At 49.7% G+C, this 18794-nt stretch overlaps 1 protein-coding gene across 1 annotated transcript in view; it reads right to left on the minus strand.

Moving 5' to 3' along the window:
• Window positions 1-18794, minus strand: part of SFXN5 (sideroflexin 5) — an 80842-nt gene that overhangs the window by 4076 nt on the left and 57972 nt on the right. The window contains exon 11 of the mRNA XM_010151832.1: window positions 18059-18176. Coding sequence (XP_010150134.1) covers window positions 18059-18176 — 118 coding nt within the window. The remainder of the gene's footprint in view (window positions 1-18058; window positions 18177-18794) is intronic.

Below are 18794 nucleotides of genomic sequence, written 5' to 3' on the forward strand. Positions count from 1 at the left end.
AGCCTGGTCTAGTGGAAGGTGTCCCTGCCCATGGCAGGGGGGTTGGAACTAGATGACCTTTAAGGTCCCTTCCAACCCAAACTGTCCTATGATTCTATACCAGAGAAGGACCTTCAACAATGAAACCAGGACAAGTCCAGGAGGGATGCAAGCTCACAACAGCTCAACACCACCCCCAGAGAGTGCTACCAGGGTCTTGTTTGGGAAAAAACACCAGGATTTCAGGCTACTGGCTGCATGAGCATCAGTGCAGCATTGTCCACTCAGTATCCTGGCATAGTAGCATGGGAGACACTATAATGGGGAAGCAAGAGGAGAGGGAATTGCTTCACCCCCCCCGCGAGGCTACTGGAAGCTTTGCTATAGATGCAGGGATCTTCATCCTTGCAGGGACATGGCCAAAGTGCCTCTCCAAACTAATCCAGAAATGTGGCCGGAGCTAGCCAACAGCCCATCGCAAACCTTGGCAGCAGGTGCAGCCCAAGGCTGCTCCTCGTCCCGCTCGCAGCCAGCCACGTGCGTGAAATAAAAAGGGAAAACCCCCAAGAAACAGTGTCCCCTGACCTTGTTCAAGCAGCTGTTTATAAACCAGCCTCACCCAGGTAATGCAGGCAGGAGGGCAGCGCTGGCTTTTTAGCAGTGCTCCTGACCCAGTGAAATCCATCCCTCCCGGGGAACAAAGCCGCCGTAGAGGGAATCGCCTCTCCTGGTGCCCACCGTGCGCCAGCTCTCTTCCCCCCATCTCTGCCTTGCAGTGGAAGCCTCTCTACTCTCATCAGCACAGACAAGGCTAATTGGGGTGATAAAGAACTGGCTCCAAGTGCTGGCGTGGGCTGGAGGAACAAATGGTGCGGTGGTCACAGCTGGTGCTGCGGAGACGGAGAGGGAGAGGGTGTGAGGCAGGCTCCCGGCGCCCAAAGTTTCGTCAGCCCATGTTGGATGCGGGGCGGCGAGGTGGGGGGTTGTGTGTGTTTTGCATTCGCTGCTGACACGGGTGTAGCGTACATGCGCGTCCGGTGAAGCAGAAGCAGGCAGAAAGCAGATGCTTTTTGTTTGGGGTTGATACTCATTTCTATCCCAGCTCGGGAAAAGGTGTAGAAAGGAATGTGCTCCTAAGAGTGCAGGGAGAGAGATAGGTCTAGGCTCGCTGCCAGGGATCCTGTAATGATATGGAAGGCAGCTAGGGGAGACAGGAGCAGATGGATTTGGCATACAGCTCATCACTCAGCCAAAAAAAGGGAGGGCGGGGGGAGAAGAAGGAAGAAAGCAGCCAATTTTGGTAGGGGGAGGGTCATGTGGACTGACGGATGCTGCACCAGGAGGTGGGGGAAGGGAGGATCAGGCTGGTCAACGCATCTTCTGCTGCTGCCTTGGCAGTGCCAGCAGAGAGGTTTGGTGGTGGTCCCGGTTCGGAGCCCAGGAGGGCTCTCCCGGCCCTTCCAGCAGCCCTCTGCCATCTTCTCCTGGGCCATCAGCCTTCGGGGCAACGGCCGAGGGCCGTGCCAAGCTAAGTGAGCCCTAGTGAAGCTCGGTGAGGTGTAACAAGGACCACGGTCAATAAATGCCACCATCAACCACCGTGAAGGACCAGCAGCTGTTGCTTCCACAGTGGTGGGCTCTGCACAGCTAGAAGGAGAGGTGGGACACATCCAGCACCGCTAACATGGGGAAAAAGATGATGTTTTCCCTTGGATAGATGAGCTACTGCTCATCAGCCCCGCCACCGTCACCAGACACCTCTGCTTGTGCTACCATGGCGTGAAAGCACCTCTGCACAGGTCTGCCGAGGCTTCCAGTCACCTTCCACCCGTGGTCATCTAATGCGACTCCGCTGGGAAGCAGAATCTCACTGAATTTGGGAACTGGAGCTGTTCAGCCTGGAGAAGAGGAGGCTCAGGGACACCTTATCGCTCCCTACAACTCCCTGACAGGGGGGTGCAGAGAGGGGGTTGGTCTCTTCTCCCAAGTGACAATTGATGGGACAAGAGGGAACAGCCTCAGGTTGTGCCAGGGGAGGTTTAGGTTGGAAATTAGGGAAATTCCTTCCTGGAAAGGGCTGTCCCGAGAGGTGGTGGGGTCCCCATCCCAAGAGGGATTGAAGAACCGTGTGGACGAGGTGCTCAGGGACATGGGTTAGTGGTGGGCTTGGCCGTGCTGGGGGAACGGTTGGACTGGATGGGCTTAAACCTAAACAGCTCTATGGTTCTATGAAATTTGGTTTAACATGTTTACTTGGGGTCAAAACTTTGACCAACTTGGTTGTGTTTTCAATGGTCTTGTTCCCACAGTAAGACTGCCGTAATGTTCTCCTTTCAGATATTTCAGATCTTTACATTTTTTAATTGACAGTAGCTGGAGGAATGCTGATGGGGCCAAAATCACAAATCTGAACCCATGCTTGATTTTATAAGGCTTTCTGAAATTGGAAAAGGTATGGTGACGATTTAAAGACGGCAAGATTTTTTCCTCCTCTGTTTGGATAAACTCTTTCCAAAGCTTTTCCCAGACATCAAAAATTAAAGTGCTCTCCATGCATCCACTTGCTAAGGAACGAGATGAGAAAATCAGAGAATCATAGAATGGTTTGAGGAGGAAGGGACCTTAAGGACCATCTAGTTCCAACCCCCCTGCCATGGGCAGGGACACCTTCCACTAGACCAGGTTGCTCCAAGCCACATCCAGCCTGGCCTTGGACACTTCCAGGGATGGGGCATCCACAGCTTTTCTGGGTAACCTGTCCCAGTGCCTCCCCACCCTCTCCAGCAAGAATTCCTTCCTGATATCCAATCTAAACCTCCCCACTTTCAGTTTAAACCCGTTACCCCTTGTCCTGTCACTACAGGTGTCTGCTGAGTGTCTCTGGGACATGCTATGGACCTATGGCCAACTGAAGGTGACCTGATAGATGAGAGAATTCAGGAAATGTCCCATCTCACCCAAAACCCTTCTGATTAAATCACAGAAGTTGTTTTTCAAAAGATATCCAGCCTGTGGTTAAGGAGCCCAAGCAACAGTGGAGCTACAAGATCCCTCAGTTTCCCCACTTCAAAGAAAATTAGATGTCCCTGTGGTTTGCATTTTTCTAAATTCAGACTTCCAGCTTTGCATTTATCTATTTCCTGCACTAAGGTGTTCTCTCCTGCCCCAGAAAGTATTCAAAGATTATTAAATCACCTTTGTTAAAATTTATAGACAAACCTCATGCTGTTTCTCCACAAGGCAGATTATTGTTTGAAATACTGGTGTTAAAGCTCTTCTCTTACCACTTGTCACTTTTTCTACATAGTTAAAAAAACCTAATAATGCCAAAACTGGACACACTCGTTGGGAGATGGTCCCACGACTAATGCATGTGGTAACAAATAACTTCATAAATAATCGATACTCAGTTTGCTGGCCAAATCACAAAGCTGGAGGGAAATCATTTTGAGATAAACCTGATTTTTGTTAAGTTTTCATTCAAATTGATAACAGAAATTGAACTTAATAGTTGACTGTACAGTTCTCTTCATTTTTTTGTTTCTCTCAAGTCTTATAGACCCACCTGTTTTAAAGAAATGTTCAGCTTTCATAAGAAAAAACACCATATTTAGTCAAAATGTTTTTCTCAGAAACATGGAAACAAGTAATTTGAAGCCACTTCCATCCTTGGTGGTAACAAAAGTTTACCAGAGCCTGGGAAGCCGCCACTCACAGCCCAGCAGCCGGCTGTCCCTCCACCCATCACTGCTCATGTGTCCGAATGCAGATCCACCTGGGATGCAAGGAGCCCACAGCTCAGTGGAAGCCTACTCATGGATTTGACATCATCCACCTTCCCCCAGAAAGGTGCCCGATTTGGGGTCGGTGAAGGGAGGGAGGGCTGGACCCCCCTGAAAGGCAGGGATGAAAGAGCTGCACACCTGCTGGAACAGAGGCACGGAGCACTTCCCGGGTGAGGGGTTAAAGCCTCATTTCTGCCATCCCTGCTTTGATCCTCTCCTTTTGTCCAACACGACAAGGTATGCGACTGCACCGGGGGACTGACATTCCCTAAGAGCCTTTGCAGCGCTCCCCACCACCACGCTGCAAGGAGCAGGGCAGATGTGCTTTTCCAGCCGGAGCTGCGCTGAGAAAGCAGCCTTGTCAGTCAGGCAGAGCCCACGTGCGCCGGCAGCAGAGAGCCACAAAGGCTGTGCATCCACACGGCACGTCCACGCAACCTGGGGTGTGCAGCGGGGTGGTCCGGGGCAGAGGAGAGACCGCTAGAAGCTGTCCGGTGAAGGTAGCGGCGTTGGAAGGAGAAGACACAGAGGGCTGGGAGCTACCGCACAAGCGAACACATTAAACCCCTCGGGTGATCTTTTCCCTATTTAGGGAAAAGATTAAAGTTTGTCACGTATTCCTGCATCAAGACAAGCGCTACCATTCGGGCCTGGCTTACACTTCTCACGGAGTCACGGCACAGCCTCATCCCAGTGATCAGAGCCTCCAGCCGGGGGTACGACTAAACCCTGATGCAGCACGCTGGGAAAGCAGACCCGCTCACGGAGTTAGAAGCTCCTTTCCTGGAAGTGAAGTTCCTTTGCTTGGAAGTAAAGACAAGCCGGCAGCAGATAAGGACAGCTCAGGAATAAACCGCTAAGAACCAGCTCAGCAGTACATTCGATTTATACTACCCTTTCATGGCCATATAAGTGGATTTAGGTGTCATTCAGCCTACATGTAAAGTAAGGAACTATCAGGCAGTCAGGGTAATTTGCAAAGTTTCTTGTTTGCCTGCAAATCTGGAACTACTGCCACGTGCCTAGCGGGTGGGTAACCTGTTAAATCCCTGCAATGAGGTCGTTCCGTGGGGGATTTCCCATAAACGGCTCTGCATTCAGAGCCCTGTTTCCAAACAGGAAGCTTTTAGGGACGTATCATTTCTCTGCAGTGAACCAGGCTTACCCGGAATGCGGGAGAGAAATGCGTTCCCTCTGACAGGACCTGTGGCCAGCACATTTACACCAAAGATCTGTCTCAGTGCTGCTGTCCAACCCTCTGTTGGACATACCTAGAACGGGCGTTAAAAAGGGCCATTGCTTGAGATTAATTTTATCTCCATTTTCTCTCCCCCTTGAAACAAGAAGGAGGAAAGTTGGAGTATTTGGCTGTTCTGTCCCTTGAGGGTTATCTATTTCAGCTTTTTTCTGCCATGGATGCTTTCAGCACCAGCATCCACCTCTGGCTGTAGGACAGGGCAGAACTCAGAGGCTGGGAAGGGTCTGGATGCAGCACCACGCGTACCCCGCTATGACATCCGCTAGATATAAAGTATGTCAGTGGCGGTGTTAGTGCCACCAGCTATTCACACTCTATCACATCTGCCGACACCTCTGCACCGTCCCCTGAAAACGTCACTGCTTTGAGCAAAGCACGAAACGCAAAGTGTCAGCAGCACCTTGGGTGCCATCGGGTTTCTGTAGCGAGACGAGTGGAGAATATTCCTCATGCTCAACAGATGTTTGGGGAGAGATGTGCAGTTGCTTCTGAGACAGCTACAAGGCTTGAGATGTTACTGCCCTCACCTTAAATGGGAACAACTGACTCTGCCCCAAAGCAGAGCAGAAGAGTGTGTAGGGTTTATGGGTCAGCTATGGGACAGCAACTTCCACCACTTCACTGGCAGCCTTGGCAGTGCCGGGTTAACGGTTGGACTTGATGACCTTAAGGGTCTTTTCCAACCCAAACAATTCCATGGTTCTACGATCAAGGGTGGGAGTTTTTAACTTCAGCTTCAGGAGTCACAAATCAGCATGTAACAACTTCATTAACGAAAAATAATATGCATCTCAAAACCCGCCCCCCCCCCAACACTTAAATCAGATAGGAAGAAGGAAAAATGGTATTTTAGGTCACAGCCCAAGCAGGCTGGAGCAGCGCACAAGGGCCCATGTGGCAATGAGCTCCCCTCGCCCGGCGGCACATTTGTTTCCGGTGCTCTAGGAATGACGGATGGTAACAGTGTCAGCAGGCGGGATCAGGATACATGACAGCCGGCAAGAGGCTTCAACTGCTCGGCGTGTCCCTGCCTGTCCCACAGTTCAACAGCCGCGTTTCACTCTTGTGCTCCAGCCTCTGTGTCCGGTCCCTGTCCTGAACCAGTCCAGCAGTAAGGCAGACCTTCCAGTTCCTCACGGGAGGCCTTCTGGTGCCCCAGGGTGACAGGGATGGTAACCAGAGGCGGTGAGATGAAGGAAAGCTGGGCTTGGTTAGCGCTCGGCTCACACGGCGCTCAGACCCCCTCAAGTCTTCCAGCTTTATAAACAGATTGAAATGGCCAACATCCCCGCGTGACACTGTCTCCAAGACGTTGCAAAATTGTGGGTTTGAGTCTTCTGGGAAAGCAGCAGGTTGCCCACAGTACCAGAAACCTCAAGTATTTAAAAAAAGAAAAAAACCAACCCACCACAAATAAAGGCTTTGAAACCAAAAGGTTTCAAACAGCAAGATCAAAACCAAGTTCTTCCTGTCTGTCTTCCACAGGAAAGAGACAATTCCAGTTCTCTCTAGTGATCCAAGAAAGTGAAGGGCTTTCCCTCCTTTCACCCCGTCGCTGCTGTCCGGGAGGTGCCAGCCTGCGTCCCCGCTGAGCACGGCACCTGGTTCCGCAATGCTTCGCAAGACACGGGCAACACGAACCGCCACCCGCGCCGGGAAATGCAGACGCGCAGGCACGAGGCTGAACAAAGCATGGAAGTGGTGACGGAGAGGAGCCAAAACCACGGCAGGATGTGTCTTCCACACAGTGAAGCAGCACACAAAAGGCCTTTGCAGGAGCTCAGATCCCTCTTCTCCTTTGCTCTGGAGAAGAAGGTCTGCTCGGGCGTAGCAGGTAAGTGCTCATGAGGCCAACCCTCATCCTGCCACACTGAATTAACTTCCACAGGAGGTCTGGAGAGGTGGATGCCTTGGGCTGGTACTGCCTCAGGTCACCCAGCCTCATGGGGTAAGGACCCTTCTTCAGGAAAGGATTTTCTCCCAGAACTGTTTGTCCATGGCATTCAGTCTACAGGGAACGTCTTCCCGGCCTCAAGGAAGAAGCCTCACATTACATGATGCAGACTGCGTTGGGGAACATTCAAGCCAACTGATGGGTGAAAAAGTCATCAACCCACCTAAGATATGATCATGAAAACCCTCACACTCCAGAGTTTAGGGTCACCGCTCCTTGATGGAATGAAAAGCATCTGCAAAAAGAGTTCAGTCATCTCTTTTGGAAGGAAAAAAGCCTACTTTGGGTTATGGACATTATGAATGTGGCACGTTTCCCTTACGATGAAAATAAGCTATTAGGTCCGTTCTGGCAAGAATCCCTCCAGCAGTTCTGTCGAGGAAGAGAGCGACTGTTGCTATTTGGTGAGAACTTCAAACCCTGCAATCCTCCTGGTATTAAGGAGGAAGAGCATGATGAGTATTGCAGGATTTATGGATGTCCTTGTTGCTTTAACGCAGCTAAGCAAGTTCCTAAGGATCCCAACTTCCATCACATTTCCTTCTCCTGAAGGACCAACAGCCTCACTGGAAACAGGCTGCTAGATCCAAATGATTTAAAAAGCAATTACAGCTAATTATATGTATCTGTGCTTGGGAAATGTGATTAATAAGGCACACTCTGAAGTAAGGAAGCATGCTCACAGCAGGCAAGTCTGGACAACTGGCTGCCTTCCTTAGCTCGTATCCTTAATGTCTCACTTGGAGTAGTCGGAGGCACGGCTGCTTCAGATGAGCTGAAACAACGGAATATACCCAAAAGGACATATCCAGCACTATGCGGGAAGAGAGGGGTAAGCCAGGCAACAGCTGGGGAAGAGCTGGGGACAAACTCAAAGAGGCTGATGGCAACTGAGACAGTAGTCAGGAGTTTTTAGGGTGGGCTGGCAGAAAGAAAGAAAGGTCTCAGCTTTCAGGCCAAGAAGAAGCTGGCAAAACCAAGGACCTGTGGGAGGACTGCCCAGGGCAGGAGGAGACAGGGATGGCCATGTCCACAGGCTGCCGGGTGAGCAGGGCAGGAATCCTCAGGGAAGTGCTTCGGGAGGAGCCGCTCTGTTTACAGTAGGTGCTGCTGAAAGGTGTCCTGAAGAAAGACAGCAATTAACAGGCCTGGAAAAAAACCAGCTTCTTTCCACAAAGTGCCTTTTAAGTATGTTTTCCGAGCCATTTTAAGGGTTAATGTTTAGCTGTTTATCCGGAGTTGTCGGATGTCAGCTCTTTCTTTTGACTCCTAATGGCTTATAGCCATCAGGAGGTGAAGACTCCTCAAAAGGGATGGTGTCAGGAATGTTTTTTTATGCCCACTAGCACCCACACACCTGCAGGAGCCTGTGCTTGCAGGACAGATAGTTTACATACTTGAACCTGTATCCCAGGGACAGAGATATAAACATGAAACCAGATCCCGTCTGACACCGCTGCTCAAGCCCCTGGGCAGTACAAAAGGGTCCTTTCTCCCACACCCACCTCCGATGACCACAAATAACAGTCGGGTTCAAGCTGTTGCTTCCCAGCAAGAACAAGCTCTGCTGGTCCAGGTTATGATTTTAGGGCCAGATCCTGCAGTTTTCAGCACCTCTGCGGCAAACACTGGTCATGAAACAAAGGACCGCTCTCACGAGCAGACTTCAAAAACCAGCTCGGTCACAAATCAGAGCTTCTCGGACAGGGAACGTGAGAACAAAGAGACAGGCTCCAAATCACTCAGAGCACTGCTCACTCGTGACCTTCCCCAGACGAGAGATGTCATTGAGCCTAATAACAACACCGCGAGGTGCAAACAGGCTGAGCAGTTGTAAACCTAACCACCCCAGCGCTTCCTACCGGCTTGTCAAGAGGGAAGATGGAGCAGATGTCCCTGAAGACCAGATCCCTTCTCTTCCTCTTGGAAAGAAGGACATTTGCTCCCGGAAGAAGTGACTGCGGAGCGAGTAGCCATGGGAAATGCTTTGATTTTAAGAAAGACATGGGGAAAAAAATAAGGAAAGGGGAGACGTCCTGATCCAGAAAAATTCTTCGCTTTGTGAAACTGGTTCCTTCTCTCCTGGTCAAGTCTCAGGTAAGTGACCCCACAGCAAGAGGAGCTTCAGTCATGCCAGGACATGAACCAAAAGGGCACTGCGACACAGCACGTCGCCAGTTTGGGAAATGGGAGGTGGCCCGGCAGCGAGGCAGATGCTGAGTCTGCGAGGTTATCGCTCACGGGTTTGCATCCGGAACTGCTGCCACATCCAGGTGAGCGAGGGGAGAAGGAAATCACTGCGCCACGACATCTTCCCCATCCTCCTGCTACAGTCCCAGAGAAAGCACCTAAAGGAGCATCACACAGCAGCAGCATGGGAGCACTGTGGAGTAGCCGTGGGGAGTTATGATACAATAATGAGAATCTGGGGGGTTTCATGACTGATGGAGGGAAAAAGGATGTCACAGTGAGGTAGAATTTGGAACTTTGGGTGTTTGATTTTCAGAATCTCCCTGCAGAAACATCAACCACTGTATTGAAGCCCGCCCTGAAGCAGGAGGGAGTTTGCGGCTGTTGGTCCAGCAACTCAGGCTGAAGCACCAGAAGCGGAGGAGTGGACTACTAAGCTTGAAGTATCTCCATGTGTTTAGGAACACCTTCACCTGGGAGATGTGCTTGAGAAGGGGCTTTAGAGAGTGTGAGCCTGCCTATGTCCTTGCCCTGAGTATGCCTCAGCTCCCCAGAAAGCTCTGCTGTCACTTTGACTTGGAAGTTTGTGGTATGGTGGGTGGGTCTGACCTTGCACACTCTAAAGCAAACACAGGAAAAGCTCCGGGTTTCCTTCAGTCTGTGACACACTGGAGATGATTCCTGGGAGAAAGAAACGCAAGGTGGGAGGAGGAACTGGGGCAGATGTCTGCAGCCAAGAGGTAGTCCTAAAACCACAGAATAGAATCACAGAATGGTTTGGGATGGAAGGGACCTTAAAGCTCATCTAGTTCCAACCCCCCTGCCATGGGCTGGGACACCTTCCACTAAATGGGTTGCTCCTGACAGAAGAACTTGTGTAGGTGGCCTATGATGGGTTGGGAAGAGTCCACAGGGAATAACACCAACAATTACTGCGACAGTTAACGATAACAGCTTGTCACCATCCTCTGAGAGACCCAGGTCCCAGCGCGTCTCTTTGCAAGCCTAAGCACAACCACGAGCCCAGCCAAACCATCTCAGGCCACCTAAATGCTTCCAGTAATGCACAGACTCCTCTGTGCTGGCTGGCTCCTGGGCAGCAGCTTTCCTGCACGACACAATCAGAAGGAAACAAGAAGTTGTTGAGGGAATTAAGGGAATCTGCAGCACAGGAAACAAGCGACTGTGATATATATATATTTTTTTTCCTGGTTGCTTTGTCAGGAAAGGTGTTCTGCAGATGCCAGGCTGCTGAGGGGGGTGAGGGAGGTGAGCAGTGGAGGTGTAAAGGGAAAGCCAAAGGGTAGGGCCAAGGGGGAAGCGGTGTGTGAAGTCTGACTCCTCAGGAAACACACGACGAGTCTGGAAACGCTGCTCCAACAGCTGGCTCAGGTGAAGGAAAACCTGAGAAGGGGGGGACTAAGCGGGGAACACAGCACCTTCTCTTCGGCTTGATCCAGAGAGGGCTGGTGACAGCAGGGGAGGAAGGGAGATGTCAGGGAATCAAATGGTAAAAACACTTCTGTCTCAAACCAAGGGAGATAGAAATCTTGCCAAAAAAATTGGCTGCTCAGCCCAGGGTCAGGTTTAAGTTCAATGCTCATCCCTTCGTGTGCAGCCTCAGGCCAACCTTGCCCGGTTCCTGCACGGTCACCTTGAGATATACAGGTGAGGACTCATGGTGTGCTGCGTGACTAAGGTCATCATGGAGCTGCAATCACGGCTGCGCACTAGGCACTGGTCCCACGGTGCTTTGAGCTGCTCCGGTGACTTCGGGAAGACTCACACCCAGAGTGGTGATTTGATTTGGAGCACGGAAGGGTTTGTCACAAAGAAGAGCTGGTGACAAACATTTCGGTCTCCAGACGGCAGGTCCGTGCCCAGGCTGACAGCAAGGGTAGGCTCCGTCAGAGGTACGGGAGGACAGACGTACCCTTCACCTTCCGTGCGAGTCTCAGACACTTAATGCAGAGGCTAAAGAGAACTTGGCCACTCCCTGGCTCAGCCATGGCATGGTCCTGTCATGGTGCACTCCTGTAATGCAAGAGTAAGGCTATGGCCCTCTGATGTCAAAACTCAGCTCAGATAAGCCCTATAAATCATATAAATTAAAGTAGAGAGGTCCCAGACTAAAATCATCACACCACTGATGTGGTGATTCCTGAATACTTGCAATGATTCCTGAATACTTGCAATGGGACGTAGTTTGTGATTTCCTTAGGCTATTATTTCGTATAAAAGATGGGCTAGCAACTCACATGTGAGTTCTGTGCGATCATGTCCAGCCTTTGTGTGCAGTCATGGCAGTATCACTCTGCTGTTCCCCAAACCCCACCTTCTCTCCCATCGCTTTACCCTTCCAAGTGCAAGACTATGCTCTGGAAGGGGGCACTCCAGCCTCTGACAGGAACGGGTCTATCCTTACCAGAGAACAGCAGACACAAACCTTGTTAAGCATCATCCTTCCTCTGAAGGCCAGAGAAGAGCTCAACGCATTCCCAAAGACCACAGCTTTCCTCTCCAGCCCTACCTGAACCACATCAGTATTCAACCGCTCAGCATCACTCCTGGGGGGGTCTGGTCAAGTAGAAGAGTTTCATGGACATTGAAGAGGCTCTCACAGATCACCTCTGCATTTTAAGTTCACATGGAAAGTAAAGATACTCTTGCCTATGTCAATAGTTCCTTTTGCCAGAAGAGAAATTGGATCAGTGCACCGGAGAGGAAGGTCACATGAACTCCTTAACGCTTCCGAAGTCAACAGCGACGCATTGCTCGTGCGTCAGTATGAAACCAAAGCCTCGGGGCGCAGCTTCAATCTTCTGCAGTCTTTGGGAGACGCACACCACAGAGCTTCCAGCCTCCTGCCAGTCGTTAAGGACCTAGTGCCACTTCTAAGAGGAGTTCCTTCCAAGACGTTGGTCTCCATCCCAAGGGTAGAGGCCGGCACACTCAGGTCACCATGCTCTCAGGAAACCGTTCCTCAGACCCAGAAGCAAAGAAATACCACAGAACTTCTTACTTCTCAAACATTTTTTCCCCACGGCAGCTGGCAAATCCTTTGCTTTGCTTCTCATCCAAGTTGGACAAAATTACTGCAGAGAATCCCTCCTGCTCCCCTCCCCCTGTGCAATGTAATCCCAAGGGAGAAATGGTTTCATGGGGACCCCCTGCTGTCTTGCATCTGATTTCCCTCCTAAGTATGGTATAGGGAAGCGTCTCGAGGGCTATGGCTGTGACCTCCATACAGCTCTTTTGTCAAGTGCCATTTCATTAAAAAATCAGCCTTTTAACTGTGGACACATTTCAACCTCACCAAATCTGCTAATTATTGACAGTTGGTGAAGAGGAGATTTCACTTGTTCCTCCTGTTAAACTGCATCTAATTAGTAATTACTGGTTCACTGTCATCTTTACTGCAATAATCCCACTGCACATTGGCTCATTAACCTTTTGCTTTTCTAAAGCAGCCTGCCAACAAGATGAAGGCTAAAACAGATTGGAAAACAATAGCTCAGCCTTGGATTTTAGGCTGTTTATTCCCCTTGTCCTGGAGATCCAAAAGGAAGATTATTTTTAAGAAAAGCCTTTCAGCTGAAATCAGCCTAATTCCAGAAGATGGCTTGTTTTGCCCTAACCAGCAACCAAGACCCTTGAAACTTAGCCCATGGTGAGGGCATGTGTACTGTGGCGAGCGGAAGGGTTTCTCTGCCATCAGCTCTTGCTTCAGTCCCATTTCTCCCCTGGGTTTATCCTTCTTTATCAGCAGGATCCAGCACACCGGGCAGAGGATGAGGCAAGTTTCGGTGGGTTTGCAGCACCCTGGAAGTCCAAGAGCATCCTCTTGGATGCTGAAAAATGGATGATCTGCATGAGCAGGGACCAAAGGGTGGAAAATCAGTGGAGCAACCCCATGGTTCTTTCTTTTGCTGCTACACTGAATTTCATTTGCACAAGTCCCATTTTCAGTTTGGAACTGTCACAGCTGTTTCTATTGGCAGTGCATAGCTGAGTAGGAGTTGTCAGTGGGGATGCTGTAGGATAGGCGGCTAGAAAAGAGATTCCCCGGGGGGCATGGGAGGCAGTTGGAGGTTGTGGGCTAAATGCATTAACTAGATGTTTCTCCTAAACTTAACAGCAGTGAATAACTTAATGCATAGTGATGTATTTAGGTACTGGAGTTAACACTGTGTTGGGATGAAAAGTATATTTCTCAGCATCCTCAGCAGGCTCAGTCTCAAGGACCCATGTTGTTATGGCCGACGCTGGGGTTTTATTTTTATAAGGTAATCTTCAAAACTACAACAACTAGAAACAAGCTGTGATTCCATTGCAGACATCCAAGTGGAATCCATCTGTACAAAATCAAGTAAGGTATGAGGTCTTAGCTAGGCTATGTACCAACCAAAGAGAAGATCTGGATGCATTATCTTTCTAAGCACTTGAAGGTTGTTCAGCTCCAGAATTTTCATCTACCTTATACTAGTGTTCCTGCATGCAACCAGAGCTGAATTCTGATTATGTTACCTTAAAACAGGTATGCCTTTGAAGCAGCAACAGCTGATGTGATAATCTAGCACATTTATTAAATCCATTGCAAGGCTTCAATTCTGCTTGAAAACTAATTGTAAGTTTGAGCCCCTTTAGAAGAGTGGATCAAAGGCGGCCAGTCAAGCTCCCATGCTAAAACAAGCACTTAATAACACACCAGCTTCTGAGTTTGCTCTCCGACTAAAGAAAAAGGACTGTGAATGTGTGATTAAGGGCAGAATTTGGCTCATTTACAATTCCTGAAAGGGTTGCTGCTCAGACCATAATCATATTTTTGGAACAGAACACGCCTATTACATCTTGTTGTTAATAATTTACTCCCTGGGTAGCGCTCATTACAACAGCATCATCTCAGTCGCGGTATGTTCACGGCTGCTTCACCCACTGCGGTTATGAGAAAAGGCAAATACACACATGCAGAGATACATACACGTGCACGTGCATAGAGAGAGGTCAGTGATCAAGCACCCACAGTCTATTAACTTTGTCATCTGACAAGTTCAAGGACCAGCGATGAGGGACCAAGAATCATTTGGGTTGGAAAAGACCTTTAAGCCCATCTAGCCCAACCATTCCCCCAGCACGGCCAAGCCCACCACTAGCCCATGTCCCTGAGCACCTTGTCCACACGGCTCTTCAATCCCTCCTGGGATGGGGACTCCACCACCTCCCTGGGCAGCCCCTTCCAATGCCTGACAGCCCCTTTCGGGAAGGAATTTCCCCAATATCCAACCTAAACCTCCCCTGGCACAACTTGAGATCGTTTCCTCTTGTCCCATCACTTGTCCCTTGGGAGAAGAGACTGACCCTCCCTCTCTGCACCCTCCTGTCAGGGAGTTGTAGGGAGCGATAAGGTCTCCCTGAGCCTCCTCTTCTCCAGCCTGAACCCCCCCAGCTCCCTCAGCCCCTCCTCACAGGAATTGTGCTCCAGACCCTTCCTCAGCTCCATTGTCTGTCTCTGGACACACAAGAAGTCGCACGTGCTGGGAAGTGCTCTTTGGAAGCAAACACAGATTTCCTATCCAAGACTGGAGAGATTGGTTCAAATAAACCACTTGCTCTGCTCACCTGGGCATCCCACCGTCAGCACCAATGAGATCTGCAGAACGGGAGGAATGCCATTTGCACACACACATTTATAATGAATGCAAACATAACTGGAAGACCGTTCAGACCAGGCTGCTATGGAGAATCTGATTCCTTAGCGTCTACACAGATGTGAGGCGTGGAGCTAACTCCAGTTGAGCGGAGCCGAGATCCCAGTAGGCAACGAGCTACACCACCAGCTGTAATGGTTTCTTTTCATTGACATAAAGCGTGGGCAGAGAGCACGTCATTCTGTTTGATCTACTAATCAGCACTGATTCATGTTTACACCGCAGATAACATTTCATCTGCTTTTTGAAGGTCATTTTCAAGTGATGCTGTACGGTTTGAGTATTGCCTGATGCCTGCAATTTGAACATCCTTTGAAGGAAGCCAGACCTTAATTTTCCTTGTGAGCAAGTATTCATTCAGCTCCTAGCATCAACACCATTTTTCATGCTGTACTATCAGATACTATACTTCATCAATTATCTGTCACTGATAAAGCTAAAATACAAAAGGCAAAAAGACCTCGTGAGCTTCATTTTTACATAAAGAAACTGAGGCAGTGAATAATTATTTTTGTCGAGCACAAAGTTCAGCTCTGAATGCCTCAGACTCCGGTACCAAAACTTTGGTTCCCACTGTCCTTAGTTGGCACTTACTATTTCAGAGAAGCCCATGCTAAGCGATGCCTACAGAAAATATGGGAAATGTACAAAGCGCTAAATTTCAAAACAGAATTGTTGGGTGAGTTTCCTGTCTATGTTGGAAGAACGGTTTGGCCAACTCTATGAAACACGTGCATCTTGAGTGAGAAGGGAGAAAATACACAATGACTGCTGCTAAAGGTTTGAGATGACACAAAGTCTGGGAAAGCGGTAAATAATTAGGAGCCCGGGTCACCGACAGAGACCTCTGGATCACGTGGTGTTCCGTGGAAAAGAAGTCAATGGGCATGATGCTATGGTCAAACACAAAATTGCCCCTGGACACGAGGAATGTGTGGACCTATGGCATGGGGCACCATGTGGGGGGAACAACAGTAACGCGGGGCTGGTGGTACCTCTCGTGGTCTTGTTTCCCTGATTACCTTGAAAGCAGACCTCCCAGGAAAGGACATGGCTACCTTCTGGTGGGGGTGAAATTCCTTTCCCTAGACACAGCAGCTTAAGGCATGCTCTATGTCCAAGTCTCCTTCCAAGAGGAACTTTGGACATACTCTGGGCATGTACCTTGAACAGGTGTGAGACCTGGAAATACTCCTCAGTCTTTCATAAGCAAAACCTCTGAACAGAACTAGGGATCCAGGCAAAAAAATGATGGACAAGGAGCTAAGTTTGAATCATAGAACCATAGAATCATTTAGGTTGGAAAAGACCTTTCAGTTCACCAAGTCCAACTGTTAACCCAACACTGCCAAGTCCACCACTAAACCCCCATTTCAGGGAGTTGTAGGGAGCAATAAGGTCTCCCCTGAGCCTCCTCTTCTCCAGGCTGAACCCCCCCAGCTCCCTCAGTTGCTCCTCACAGGAATTGTGCTCCAGACCCTCCCCCAGCTCCGTTCCCTTCTCTGGACACACTCCAGCCCCTCAGTGTCTTTCCTGCAGTGAGGGGCCCAAAACTGACCCCAGGATTCGAGGTGTGGCCTCACCAGTGCCAAAATGACTAACATGCTCTGTGGATGTATGAATTCAAGGAGAAGCAGGAAAATCACATTCCTCCTGCAATTGGTACTTGTGCAACTTCTTACTGGAATACTGTGTCTGGTTCTTATGGAAGTGCTCCAAAAAGGATGTTGACTAATTAGAAAAAGTTTAAGGAAGAGCCATATGAATCATTAAAGCTTCAGAAAACAGGTCTTCTAGCAAGAGACTCCAAGATTGAGATATATTCAGTTTCTTACAGAGAAGATGAAGGGACGGTTACATCTCAGCCTGTAAACAGCTAGAAGGACAACAGAAAATTTGTAACAGGTTTTTCCGTCTAGCAGACAAGTGTACAACAAGACTCCCTGGCTACAAGTCTTGGATAAACCCATCCAGACCGAAAAAATGGAATTAACCAGTAGAGACTGGGATACCAATTTCCAATCAGCTTTTTTAGTTAACACAAAAAGAACTGCAGCAAAGCCCTTTGTTCTGTTTGATAAAGCTTTTACCACGCCATAATAGTGACCCTCCCTGTCAATGTACAAATTTTCACATGTGTAAGCTCCAAACACTGAATGGTTGAAATCAATGACTTAAAAAAAATGCACCTTAGGGATTTGTTCAGCTAAGTTAGGTACGAGTGATTTCATTAGTCATTCTGCCTGTTCCCTTGGCTATTTTTCCTCTGTTCACCCCAGGCTGTGTCTTCCCAGAGCCAGGCTAGTAGAGGAAAAGGCAGAAACCCTCCAAGATGCCCCGGGAAAGTACATCCACATCCAACGTATATCCCAGGCTCTTTGCTTAATGGACAAAGACTTGTTTACGCTACGTTGGCACCAAGGAACCACCACTGTCACGGGAGAGGGTGAGCTGAACCACGTTCGACCTGGGGCAGTTCAGCTCTGACTAAGCTCATGTCCCCAGACAAGACAGGACGAACCCAGTTGGAGTCTCGGAGCAGAACTCACCAGTCAGAAATGCCAGCATCCCTTGACTTGTGATCTGACCAGACCTGCCCTGAGTATCAGTAAGGAGGGACCAGAAACCCTCCGTGCTAGCTGAGACACTCCTCTGACTGGTGAGCAAGCAGGCAGAACATTTAAAAACCAACCTTATTCCAAGCTGTTTATCCCCCCAATCATCCCTGGTGTTTTGATTCCTATACAGTCTTAATACCCTCCACGTGGGAAAGGCCTGGAGCAGATCACCCCTGTGGGAGAACAACGGATGCGATGGAAGGAAGGAGGATCACAGATGACCATCCCTTGACCGTAAAAGGTGTGTTTGCTGGGTGGAACAAAGGTTCTCATGTCCAGTTCTTCCTCTGTTCGATGGGAAGGTACATCCCACCACATGATCCAAACGCTGGTTAGAAGTACGACAAAGCCATGTGATATTAACGTGTGCTACGCTAACGGGAGGGACTGACATAACCACCATCTGCCTGGTGAAGCTGCACTTGTTCAAGTGAGGAAGGCAGCAACCAACTCCATCCAAAATTGTAGGAGGCCCCATAGAACCATTATCCAGGAAAGTAAAACAAGCAACGGCATTGGTAAACCCTCTGGTGATGGCCCACCCCAGTGACCAAACACATACTGACCTCGGACATCTGCGGGAAGAGACTGATGGCCAAGGGGAGGGCCAGGCCAAAGGCAGCGAGGCACACAAGGCTTTGGACTGGGAGAATCATCCGGGGACGGGACCTCAGGAGTGATGTTCTGGAAAGGAAAGGCTTCGTTAGACCATTTCATAGATGAGGTGAGTGCGTGCCATCATCAAAACAGAGACTGGTGTTCACACAGACCCACAGGTCTCCCTAACTGGTCTCAGCTCCTTCTTAGTAGGTCATCAACAAGTTCACCCACAAAACATTCCGAGTCCTGGCACTTTTGCAGCTGTTGGGGTTACACAGCCCACACCAACCTAAATGCTCGTTTCTCATGTGCCAACCTCATGAAGTTCATCAAGACCACGTTCAAGGCCCTGCACTTTGGTTGGGGCAATCCCAGCACAAGGACAGGTTGGGCAGAGAATGGATTGGGAACAGCCCTGAGAAGGACTGGGGGGTACTGCGGGGCGAGAAGCTGGCCATGAGCCGGCCGTGTGCGCTGGCAGCCCAGAAAGCCAACCGTATCCTGGGCTGGATCCAGAGCAGCGTGGCCAGCAGGGCGAGGGAGGGGATTCTCCCCCGGAGACCCCCTCACAGCAGTTCTGCCTCCAGCTCTGGGACCCCCAACAGCAGAGGGACACAGAGCTGTTGGAGAGAGTCCAGAGGAGGTCACGGAAATGCTCCGAGGGCTGGAGCCCCTCTGCCATGGGGGCAGGCTGGGCGGGGG

This window comes from Eurypyga helias, unplaced genomic scaffold (assembly GCF_000690775.1).
Source record: "Eurypyga helias isolate BGI_N326 unplaced genomic scaffold, ASM69077v1 scaffold11425, whole genome shotgun sequence".
Taxonomy (NCBI): Eukaryota; Metazoa; Chordata; class Aves; order Eurypygiformes; family Eurypygidae; genus Eurypyga; species Eurypyga helias.